Source organism: Bremia lactucae (genome assembly GCF_004359215.1).
Source record: "Bremia lactucae strain SF5 chromosome Unknown BlacSF5_NotPlaced_183_SHOA01000117.1_1171385bp, whole genome shotgun sequence".
NCBI classification, from domain to species: domain Eukaryota; phylum Oomycota; class Peronosporomycetes; order Peronosporales; family Peronosporaceae; genus Bremia; species Bremia lactucae.
In genome coordinates this window covers 592524-604965 of record NW_027152196.1, presented here as the reverse complement: position 1 = coordinate 604965, position 12442 = coordinate 592524, and the positions used below count along the sequence as shown (strand labels likewise).

The following is a 12442-nucleotide window of genomic DNA, read 5'->3' as shown; positions in this document are numbered from 1 at the left end:
GCGTCTTCTCAGCAAGATGGTACATCTTGCTGAGAAGACGAAGTCCATAGATACGGACTGCCAACGTTCTGCCGGAAGTGGTAAAAACTGGAGAGGTGCACGGGATGAAGGGCTAGGCTTCACCCGTTGACATACCTCGCAAGCACGAATGTAATTGCGCACGAACTGCTACGGCAGGGCCTGTAAAAGTCACGACTTACTGTGAGATAAGTTTTCTCACGTCCACGATGCCCACTTGTTGGTGTTGTTCGTGCATTGTCACACTCATACATGATGTGCAAGCGCAAATCATTGTGAGTTGGGATGACGACACGTGGTAAGTCGCCGGCAACGGCTGTGTATTACAATAAGCCCTTACGTGTTGTGTATCGATCGGATGAGGATCGACAAAAAACCGGTCAATCTTTAAAAGATTTATCGGATGGATTCATCACATGAGTCATTAAACGCAGAAGGTCCTTATCTTCTCCGTAGGCTTTCTTTATGTCATCAAACAAGGTTGATGACGGAACACTTGAAATGAGTGTTGGAACAGTGGGATTATTTTCACTGTTGGAATGCGCAGCCGACTCAAAATCAAATCGGCGTGATAACGCATCAGCGACAACATTAAGTCGTCCTGGTTTATATTCGACGGAGAAATTATACTCCGCGAAGAAGGATAGTCACCTCGCCGTTCTTTGCGAGAGGTATGGGCTATTGAAGGCCGCGCGTAATGACGCATGCTCCGCGTATACCATGAACGGTCTATCTTCAAGGTGATAAACCCTAATTTAGCCGGTATATATTCCGTAGCAATGAGTGCCTTGTCATGCACTGGGTAATTGCGTTCAGCTGGTTGCAGCTGACGCGATTGGTAACAGGCGACGCGCTCCACGCCATCTGTATCGTATTGCATTGACGCAGAGCCGATTGCGAAATCGCTGTCGTCACAGACCACATGGAATGGTCTGTCTTAATCTGCAATCGCCAAGATGAGCGATTGCATCAAGCGTTGCTTGATACCTTCAAAGGAACGCTGACATTAAGCGTTCCATACCCATTTCTCGTCTTTTTTCAAGAGACGAGAGATAAACTGTCATCTCGGCATAATTGCGGGAGTACTTGTGCAAGTACGCCGCTAATCAAAGGAACTTTCTAAGTCCCTTGACACTGACTGGAACTGGCCAGTCGGTAGTGACCTTGATCTTTTCTGGATCAGGGCGCAAGCCGTGTTTACCGACGATGCACCCAAGAAGTGGCATTTCGCTTGAAGCGAATATACACTTCTTGAGATTTGCGTACAACTAATGCTTTCGCACAAGTGTAAGAACCTGACGAACGTGAGTTTAATGAGCTTCCACGTCCGTCTTTCCGTCCATGACCCGGCTATATACAAATACATCGTCAAAATAACTTGGTGCGAATTCTCGCACCGGTCTCAACAGAATTGTTACGCATCTGTTGAATGTAGCAGGGGCATTACTAAGCCCCTGTGGCATTACTAGCCATTCCCAGAGCATCCCACTGGGAGTGCTCACTGCTGTGTTCGGGATTTCCCGTTTACGCATAAGGATCTGATGAAATTCATCCATCAGATCCATAGACGAAACGATGGTACCATTAGACATACCATCTATGATTACATCTTTTCTCGATATCGGCGTTTGAGCCGGTACCGATGCAGCATTCACTTCATTGAATGCGTGCCCTAACCGCCACCTTCCTGTGGCCTTTCGCACACAGAAGGTAGGAGAGCTATGTGAGGAGGTTGACTCCCTCACATGGCCCACTTCTAATCCATCGATAATGAATCTATTGATCACAAGTACTTGTTCACGAGGCAGTGGCCACTGCTTCATGACGCAGTACTTCGAGCCCGGTTTAAGCTCGATCTCATGTCGAGTGCCTTTATTCTTAGGAAACTCGCATTAAACTGTTTCAGGTAATACATCTCTAAATTCAATCAAACCCTTGAAAAAAGGATAGGTCTTAAGTGACTCCCAGGATTGAGTAGTATATCTCTTAATCCGAGTCATCACATCGAGGACACTTTCGTCCTTCGATGAGCTGCTGAGAACCGTCGTTTCTGCAAACATTACCGCTGACCGAATATCGGTTACGTATTCGTCCTCTGTGAAGAGTACGCAGATCTGCTTAATTCTACCACTATGCAGATCTCTCAAGAACCGCTTGTAATTGAGTAATCTCGGAAGTTAACGTTAGAGCGCCTACTCTTGATCCGTCATTAACCTTCTTCCTGAACTAAATCCACAGGCTGCCGAAGGATTGATCCCTCGGTATGCTGAAGTCTAGTCACTTCAGCATTAACTATTTGAGGAGATTTCTCCTCAAGTACGTGAGGATTTATTTTCTCAACGTCTTCCGATTGTAATCGCGCTATCACAGTCGGGCCCTCTACGATCGACTCTCTACTAGACCTAGGATTATCGTGTTATTTATTTGGGACAACGGAGATTCATATTCCTTGAATGTCGCCCACTAGGTGAACATTCATGTCTCAATCCACTATCCTTATTCGAGTGGTGGACCTTCGGTGCTGCCTGTGCATTCGCACAGCCGCTGGCAGCTGACTCCACAGTGTGATTAGTTATCACACTGTGATCTTGTGCAGTCGTACTAACGACCGTACCACAAGTGAGGCCACCGCACCCATTCGTAGTATACCCACACGCATGTGAACGCTCTAAGTCGTTCATTAGATGGCCATCTGATGAACAAGTGGCAGGCATTTTTACGGATCGATGCTGTTGGCTGATTCTTAGCTCATATTTTCTGAGCCAAGGTGAACCTAGGAAGACATCAAATTTGTCATTCAAATCCAGCACGGTGAAATCATCATTGTCTGTAAATCTTTTATCGTGTAGTGAAAGTTCACTTCGCGTTTCATTACTGTTATTGATGCGCCTGTCGCTAGACACACCGTCATCCTCGTATGAGGGATGTCGCGCTCGACATAATTGAGCTACGACCCTCTAGCGACTGGCGCCGATAAACTTTTTCGACGCCCCACAGTCCACTAGCTCTTAGTGACAAATTATTTGTCACTTTTAACTTCAAGGTGATGAGGGGTACCTCATCGCCAGATGCAGCGACATATAATGATTGTGTGTCTGGAGCAACTTTCGTCAAGAGATTTGCAAATTCTCTTGAGGTTGCTGGATCAGTAGGGCATTGCGCCCCAACTGACCCCGACCATTATTTGGCGGTCCACCTCGCTGTTGCGATTTCGCAATAACGTCGAACCCGCGACCGTTGCCCTTTTTGGTATTTGATCCATAATCACGTTAAGTAACTCTCGGTACTGGGCGTGGGGCACTGCACACATGAGCGTAGTGTCCTAACTTTGACAGCGATTGCATTTCTGCAATCTCTTGTTGTCTGAAAAACGTATCCAGTTCCAAGCGGAACAGGTGGGTCCTTACGGGACCATCCGTAAGACCTTGCATGAACACCGTAATCAACGTGTGTTCATGAACTGGGTTGTTTGTGATACAACTCGCTAAGAGTCGTATGTGCTGGGCATAAGCGTGAACATCACGCTTGCCTTGCTTGAGTTTCAGAAGCTTTAATCAAACTCTGAACTTAGCCCTAGGCGGTTCAAACGTCTGTTTGAGCCGAGCTTTAAAAGCCTTAAGCGACCCAAAGACGTATGGGTCGCGCAACTTAAGGCCTAATGCCCAAGTTTTGGCACGACCTGCCAAATTTGATTGAGCGAATGCGACTTGCATTTGCTCGTCGACGATGTGACGAGCCCTTATGGCATCGTCCAACTCGACAAACCATCTTTAGAGGGAGTCTTCTTCGACTCCCTTATCCTTAGAGATGTCAATATTTAAGGTTTCGGGATGACGCGCGCGCGTCATTCCAGGTACAGGGGTCTGTACCTTTTGTAACCTCAACAGTTCTGCCTGTTGAGAGCCTTACTGATTAAGCAAGGCTACCTTCTCCTTCGCCTCGTCAAGTTCATGTTGTATAAACTTGGCGATGGCTACATGGAGAGTATCTCTGTCCAAATCGGACAGCATGGCCAAGATTGCATCGTTCCCTACGGTCGATCCCATTCGTGCGACCGCACTCCTTTCTATGTCACTTAGAAAGGAGTAGCTAACACGCGAAACGTGATGTGTATTTCTTATCATCTAACATGTCCATGCTAGATGATGGAACTGTGGTCCTTGGACGGACTACAAAGTGCTACCAGGTGTACAAGGGCACTACTGACTTTTACTGCTTCAGTACAAAACCACTTCGCACTGCCTCAGTGCGAGGGGTGCCTCACGTCACTTCACGTACACCAGTACGTGCAGAGGAGGACTCTCTTTAAAACACTTGCTTTATAGAGGGTTAATTGAAAACTGTTTTGATATAATAAAGTTCTTCTGTTTTTATCGATTTAATACTTACTTAATTAAAAACTAATACAAAACATGTAAAAAAGTATTATCTGTCTCTCTCTTTGCGCGCGTCCAGCGCTGACTGGACCGCGGAGAAACTAGATATAATGGTCTATATCTAAATAATGGATAAGCTTTTAGAGTATTACTGTGTTATGTAATATTCTCCAAACATTATCTACCTTTTAGATAATATATTAATTAACAACCTTTAAGTGTTAATTACATGTAACGATTCACTCCGTTACAGTCGCCGTGTTCAGCTTATTGTAAGCATGCATCACGCGCCATCCACCTGTGGCTTTACGCACACAAAAAGTCGTGTCGACTTACGATGTCATCTTTGTAGATAGACGAATATGTATTGCGACCGTATTTTTCTGAATACCTCGCGTAACGGATGACGCTAGTCGTCATCCCTTTCAATGTGAATGCACCTATGAGCATCACATTTACAAGGGTGGATCGCAATGTGTACCACACCCAAGTAGTAGGTCTAATTACTTCACTTAAGTAAATGACCATCCACTCAAGTACACTTTGTGTATTAAACGGGGACTGTGTAACATGGCAACTTTAGCTCGTTACAATGGCGTATTCCTCTTAAACGAAAAACAATCGAATTTTAACACTTGGCGGTTTGTATGCATCTCAACTTTAGGCTATGACCACTGCAAAATTTGTCAGAACTTGATTGCTCTAATGGTCTTATAGTCGACAAAAAAATGGGCAGTAGGACAAACGAATATTTTCATTATCGAAATGATTAAGTGAGCTATGTATTAAAAAGTATTCTAGCTTTAAGATGCTTGTTGACACCATACCAGTCGCAAAATTGCGTCTTGCTGCGTAATTTTCCATTGTCGTTGTATGATCGTCCGGACGACAGTGTTTTGATCTAGAAAAGTTCGTAACGAGGGAAAAGACCAACTAAGATTAATTTACGAAAAAGCTGTGCATACAGGTAATGTAGTGTGGTACACGTCGAAGTATTGGCAAGCCAACTATGATTACTAGAAGTTTGTTTCGATGGCTCAAAAAAGCAAAGAGGTCGGCCATTACATTCAAAAGCAAGAGGAATCTTATTGTAGTGACACTACTCATCTAAAACTAGTGTTTCTCAATCTTAACTTCGAGCTTGGTTGCATCGAAATAGTCCTTGCCGGAATATACCTCCACGCCGAAGCTCATCGATTGTAAGTACAGTGGAAAACTGGTGCTGCCCTCAGGAAGACATTTAAAAAAGTCCATGAAGTTGCCACAGAAATGATCTAGAGGTTTGGACGAAAGATACGTAAAGGTGGTTACATCGTCATCTTTAGACTTGTACACGTCGAATAGGTTGTCGTCCACTACTACAGCAGTGACCTTTTCCATAGAAGAAGTAACAGTCCGTGCTCCATTGTAAGAGGCCAGAACTACCAGATGATTGAAGCTCGCAGATCCACCCGCACCTCGCCGAGTATTCATTGTCATAATAACAGCCGAGGAAATGGCGGACGTGTTGAAGAAATTGTATGTGAAACTCACAGGAACCTGACTGACATCCTGGAGAGGCAACGATTCGAATTTATACTGAGCCACACCCGTCGACGGCTGATGATAAGGATCGATTTCCACGATTTCGAAGTTGGAGGTCCATTCGATGGAATTTTCCGAGGAACCTTTGACTGCGGAGCACATGCGATTCTTTTCAGACGTGACCGTATTAGTAATGTTGAATGATTGTTTCTCATTAACGCCACGCTCACAAGCATAGGTTGTAGCTTCTCCAAATGACGGCAAAGCGACAAGGGCTGCGGCAATTGGAATGAAAAACTTCTTCATGGCTGGTTGGATTGGAAGCAAATTGCTTAATGTCAAAAGGATGTGAGGGAGCTTTGGCGGCGAGTAATGACGTCACTCGAACGAATGGGGCTTCATTTTTCGCGTGTACCAAGTGCTACATTCTATACACAGACCGGTACTGCCGGTCTGTGGGCCGAATGTCGCACTGGGTTCCTTGTATTTAAAAGAGAATCACTGACATGGGTTGCTTTGTCCCGTCACGTGTCCGAAACCAAATTCGAAATATAAAAAAATGGAGGCTTAGGGTCGAGGACAAAACGAAATATGACAAGACTATGGATCGACGGGAAGAAAATTTCGTGCTTTTCTGAGATCGTGGCTTGTTTAAATTTCTTAAGCAAATTATGAAAAGCTTCAGGATCCCATCCCGTGCATAAATTTAGAACAGAAGCAGGCTTTCAACCCGTGTTATCAGAAGTTCGGTGTCTAAGTTGCAAATCATAAAAAGAGCTTGACACATGGGCTGCAGAAGTCAGATGTTTTCTCGGAAATTAGCATTTAGACAAGTGAAAAGCAGCGTCACGTGCACAGCGGGTGCCAAGAGTTAAATACATCATTTGCGAACGATTTGCGCTCAACACGCACCAGCCAATTCATCCCGCCAGAGATCGAGTAAAGCCAGGCAAACAGCCGAGTGCAGCCATAGGTGATGCCGCAGATCAATACTGCTGGTCCGCGGACAACTGAAATTCGACGACGAATTGAAGAACATGCTATTTGTGCGAAGGTCAGCTGGACTGTGGTAAAAAAAAACATGAATTTAATAATCGCATTGCACTAGCGCGACGCGCGATCCCTGTAACGCGGTGTGCGGTTACATAAGCACTATTACCTATAAGAGGAATAACAATTATTATTTCCTAGAAGAAGAATAACAATTATTATTTCCTATAAGGGAAACAACAATTAATATTTCCTAAAAGAGGAACAAACAATTAATATTTCCTAAAAGAGGAAATAAACAAAGAAGAACAAAAAAAAATATTTATTAATTTTGACTTAAATGTTTGAAGAATACAAAATTTGGTATTATTGATGCAATAATACATTAGCTGTATTGAGTGGTTGATTTGAGTGTTAAATCAACCGCGCCAATCGTTACAAGACACGATTGTGCGGTGCGCAAGGAGGCGCCATACTTACTTAGATATTAATACAATAAGTTTAGTAGATAGAAGATCGTTACGTAGAAACTAATTATATAAATACAGTGCTACTTTTTCTTTAATTTAAAGACTTAGTCTAGACTTTTGAAGCTAAAGGCCCTTAGCTTCATAAGAAACCGTCCTCAGTACTCTTGTGTACCTGAAGTTTCAAGACACCTCGCTTACACTGTTATCAGTGTAAGGTTAACTAGTACTTATCAGTATTAGTGAAAGGTGCCCCGTCACACCTGGTGGCGCTTCGTAGTCATTTCAACGGCCCACGCACGTTCCATCCAACATAAACATGTTAAATGAAGAAGGACCGAGCTTCCAAGCCCCTCAAGAATGTTATTACGCAACGCGTGAAATGTTTCTCATTTGAGTGACCTTGAATGAAGAGCGATCAAATGAATGAGTTCGGTGTAAGCGGGCCAGCCGTTGGCGCTATGCTGTTCATTCTGAACAAAAATGAAGCGCATGCGGCCATAGCCGAGTTCATTCAAAACAAACTCGACGGAGACCAAGAGAAAGTAGCCTTGCTTTACCAGCAAGGCTCTTAACACAGAGGTGTTGAGAGAACAGGGTGCTCAATAGTTGGAACTGTTGCGACAGCTGCTTTTACATGGTGCTGATGGGCCGACGCTTCCGCGTCGACCCGAAAGCTTAAAAAAATGATACCTCTAAGTTTAAGACAATCGAACGCGACTCCCTTTTGAGATGGTTCGTCAAATTAGACGATATTATAGAAGCTCGTCGTATCAGTGATGATGCGACGAGATTTATATTTGGCATGTCCAACTTAGCAGGACGCGCCAAATATTAGGCCTTACGACTTATTAGCTTTGGGTCATTTGAGGTCTTTAATACCCGGCTCAGACCAACATTTGAGTAGCCACGTGTCGAATTTAGGGCTCGACCCGAGCCCCTGTATTTGAAGCAGGGCAAGCGTGATCTACACGCTTATGCCCAACACACACGATACCTGGTCAGTTGGGTCGTGAGTCATTCAATTGATAAACAATCACAGGAAAATGTGTCTATTAAAGGTCTCACAGACGGTCCTGTTAAGACCCACCTATTCCAACTAGAGTTAGATTCGCTAGACCAAGCGATCTCTTTAGCGGAACAGGAGGACTTCAGTCTTAAATGGCTTTTGTCCACTCTGGTGTTTATCGTCCTTCGAGACGACAAGAAAACGGAGGCCCAAAACCCTTGGATCTCTCGTATGGAGAGAGCCAGAAACCTTGCATTTCAAGTCACAAACGATAACAAATATGTAATCGTTGTCAAAAATAAGCTACTACGCCTCTGGGTGTAATGCCGCACGGCCAGTGCCTAAAAATACTGAGCGAAGAGATCGACCTCTCTAGGATTAGCGGAGAACGCGGATCCGACGCTGTTGCGAAATCGCAACGGCGTGGCGGATTGTCACCCTGAGAATAAAAGTGTCAATAATTTGCTACCGAAGACCCATGTCGATTCTAGGGCGTCTTACAATTTCATCAGACGTCAATCGCTAGAAGATCACAGACTCAAATTTGTTAAGTGTGATATCTCTCTAATGAGGATGGCAGTGCGCCTAGCAACAGGCGCATCTGTAACAGTAAACAAACGTCTAGTTGTTATCCAATACACCTTTGAAGGGTAATCAGTACGATGTTCATTTCATCGTACTACATTTTTGGATGACAAATTTGATGTCATCCTTATATTACCAAGGCTCAGAAAGCACTAGCCATGTATAAATTGGCACCATTAAGCCGTGACGATACCTGTCACTTGTTCATCAAATGGCCAACTGAATAACGTCTTGTAGCGTCCACAAGCGTGTGGATGTCCTACGAATGAGAATGATGGCCTCACTTATGGTTTGGGGGTCGTTAGCATGACTGCACTAGACCTTAGTGTAAATTCTCAATACACTGTGGAATTAGATTCCGACGGCTGTACTCAAGCACATGCAGCATCGAAGGTCTACTATTGTGACGTGGACATAGTTATTGACGGCTGTGCACTGCACATGCAACATCAAAGTTCAACCACTTGAATTGGTTGAGTGGTACAAAACAAGGATGCTTACTCAAACAGCAACATCCAAGAAAGTTCAAAACGCATGTCTACGAGACAGAGCAAAAGTCCTAGATCGACTGAAGAGTCGATCGTAGAGGATCTCGCTGCGGTAGCACAACCACAGGTTGAGGCAGTTGGGAAGGGCATTCCTTAAATATAACTTGAAAGAATAAGTCCCCACGAATCTGTGAGAATAAGTCCCCGGAAACTAGTGTCAAAGGTTCCCAGGTCTCACCTTTGAAAATAAGTGCTAAAGAGGAAACTGAGACAATAAATGTCTTAGTAAACAATGGATCAAGTGAAGGCGCTTATACACTTGATCAAATAGCGCCTCCGAAGTTACCTTCGAAGGTAACTTAATTGCCAACGGTAGAGCCGAAATGGTCCTTGCGTGATCCGCGTAGTGCAAAGTCAAGCAGATCTGCGTACTTGTCACATATGACGAGTACATCGTCGAATTCGGTAGGCATACTATTTCCTAAGAACGAATGGGTTTTCCAGTATCTCATCGATGGGGAAAGTGTCCTCGATCATAACACTCGGATTGAGCGGTTTACGTTTGATCTTAGAAGTCGTCGAAACGAAATCATACAGTAAAGGATATGATAGAATTCAAGGATGCGTGTCCTGATTCCGTAATATGCGAATTCTAAGGATAGAGGCACTCGACACGAGATCGACCTGATATTAGGTTCGAAAGCTGTGTTATGAATGTGTGATGGAGCGAGCAGTGGCACATCCTCATGAACAAGTATTAGCGATCGATAAGTTTTTTGTCGATCGCTTAGCAGCGAGCCTTGTGAGAGAGTTAACATCCTCACATTGCTCTCTGACCTACTGTATTTGTAAAAGCAACAGGAGGGTGGCAGATTGTGCATGCGTTCAATGAGTTCAATTCTGTAACAATACCGACTCAATCGCCAATACCAGCAATATCATTGATGGCATGTTAAAAAGTACCACCATTTGGTTGTGGATCTTATGGATGGATTCTATCAGATCCTCAAGCGAAACAGATATTCCGTTCGCAGCAGTAAATACCCCAATATGTAAATGGACTTAGGAATTTACGCGACTTAGCGGCGTACTTGCAGAAGTAGTTCGGGCAAATATGCCGAAATATCAGTACACCTTTCTTTTCGCTAACGAAAAATGAATAATGGCCATAACGCCTACGATCTCGCAATCAGCTACAATATGACACAGTCGGCGCAGAGCGCGTCGTCAGCTATTAGTCGCGTCAACTTCCAACAACAAGCGTAATCAATCAGTGCATGACAAGGAGTTTCTTGTCATGCACTATTGCAGACCGAGACCGACCATTTGATGCGGGTCTGTAACGCGATCTCGCAATCAGCTACAATATGACACAGACGGCGCAAAGTGCGTCGTAGCTATTGTCGCGTCAACTTCCAACAACAAGCGTAATCAATCAGTGCAAGACAAGAAACTCCTTGTCATATAATAAGGACTGGCTAGATTTCGAGTTTATCTCATAGGAGATAGACCATTTATTGTTTGCACGGACCATGCGTCATTATGCACGGCTAAAAACAGTTTACACTCATCGCAAAGAATAGCGAGTGGATCGTTACTCTTCGCGAAGTGCAACTTCTTCGTGAATACAAATTAGGACGACTTACTTTCGTCGGTGAAGCGCTATCGCGCAAGCCTGCATTCGAGCCGACTCAGTGAATCAAACAGCGTCACCTATCTTAAGTGTTCTGTCGTTAACACTACTTAGCGGGGTCATTATTCAGGCGACACGCCTCATGTCATTTTCATGCACAACGATTTTCGATTACGTATTATGTACGAGTCCCAATAAGTGGGCATTGTGTATACAAAAAGACTTATTTTAACGTATTTGCGATTTCTACAACCTCACCAGCATAAATTCATTCGCAAGTACATACGTGGTTGCAAGGCTTTTACATGGGCAAAGCGTATTTCATCATTCCGTGCACCGTCAAACCATCTACCATCTCTGGCAGAATGTGGCAGGCAATGAACTTCGTCTTCGGATTCCCCGAAGACGCACACAGGAGCGATAGTTTTGTTGTCTCAAAGATCGATTCAGCAAGATATTGAATCTTTGCAGTACCTAAATCGAACACATTGATATGCTATGCTCGTGTCTTTATCGACACGATATTTCTTCTTCGTGGTCTACCCCGTAAATAGGTTTTGGATCGTGATCCTGATTTTCGGCAGCGTTCTGGCCGTCCGTGTTTAAATTACTTGGACACGGTTGGAAAAGTCAGCTTTTGTTCATCCTGAAACAGATGGTCAGACGGAACTTGCGAATCGTGTCCTTGATGAGATGCCTTCTCCACTCGTTTTACAAGTTGGAGTGAGTTCTTGCCGATGGCAGAATTTTGAATTAACAATTCAGTGCATGCTTTTACAAGCTTACACCGTTCTTCTACAAATAATACACCATTCTTCGTGGTTGGCTGACGCCATCCACACATTCCCACTTCGTTAAATTTAACTCTTGTTCAAGCGGAAGGGGGATCGCTCGAGTACTAGATAAATTCTGCAATAGCAAGGAGGCTGTTGCTGACTTTGATATGATATACTCAGCATCGACAGCAACAATACTCGTGAGAACAATAATGCTCTCACTAATGAGGAGAATGCTAAATCCGCAGTGCGCACCGAGCGAGTGAACAGGAGGATTCCTGCTAACTCGGGTAGCAGTGGTCCGCTCTGGGAAAAATTCACGTCGCTAATGGGGAGGGCCGACAGAAACGGAATGCCGAGTAAAATGGAAGATCAACATTTTCTATGTTCACGATTTAGTCCTACTGTCGACGGTAAATTTAATTAAACATGTTAAAAAAGAATGTGGGTAGTAATAAATACCTGCCCAAGTATACCGGCCCGTTCCGTTTGCTGCACCGCCAAGGCAATGCTACACGATCAAGCCGTTTCGTTAAATGCGAACGCATCCTACGTTCTTCGTCGGACGTCTCCGCC

General features: G+C 44.2%; 1 protein-coding gene across 1 annotated transcript; it reads right to left on the bottom strand.

Annotated features, from left to right (window-relative positions):
* Nucleotides 1-5132: 5132 nt before the first annotated feature.
* On the bottom strand, nt 5133-6224 carry CCR75_006186 (uncharacterized protein; the record flags this gene model as incomplete). The annotated part of the gene is made up of 1 exon (XM_067964257.1): nt 5133-6224. One exon carries the CDS (start codon nt 6222-6224, stop codon nt 5508-5510), a length of 717 nt encoding a protein of 238 aa, XP_067815900.1. The 3' UTR covers nt 5133-5507.
* Nucleotides 6225-12442: the final 6218 nt, after the last annotated feature.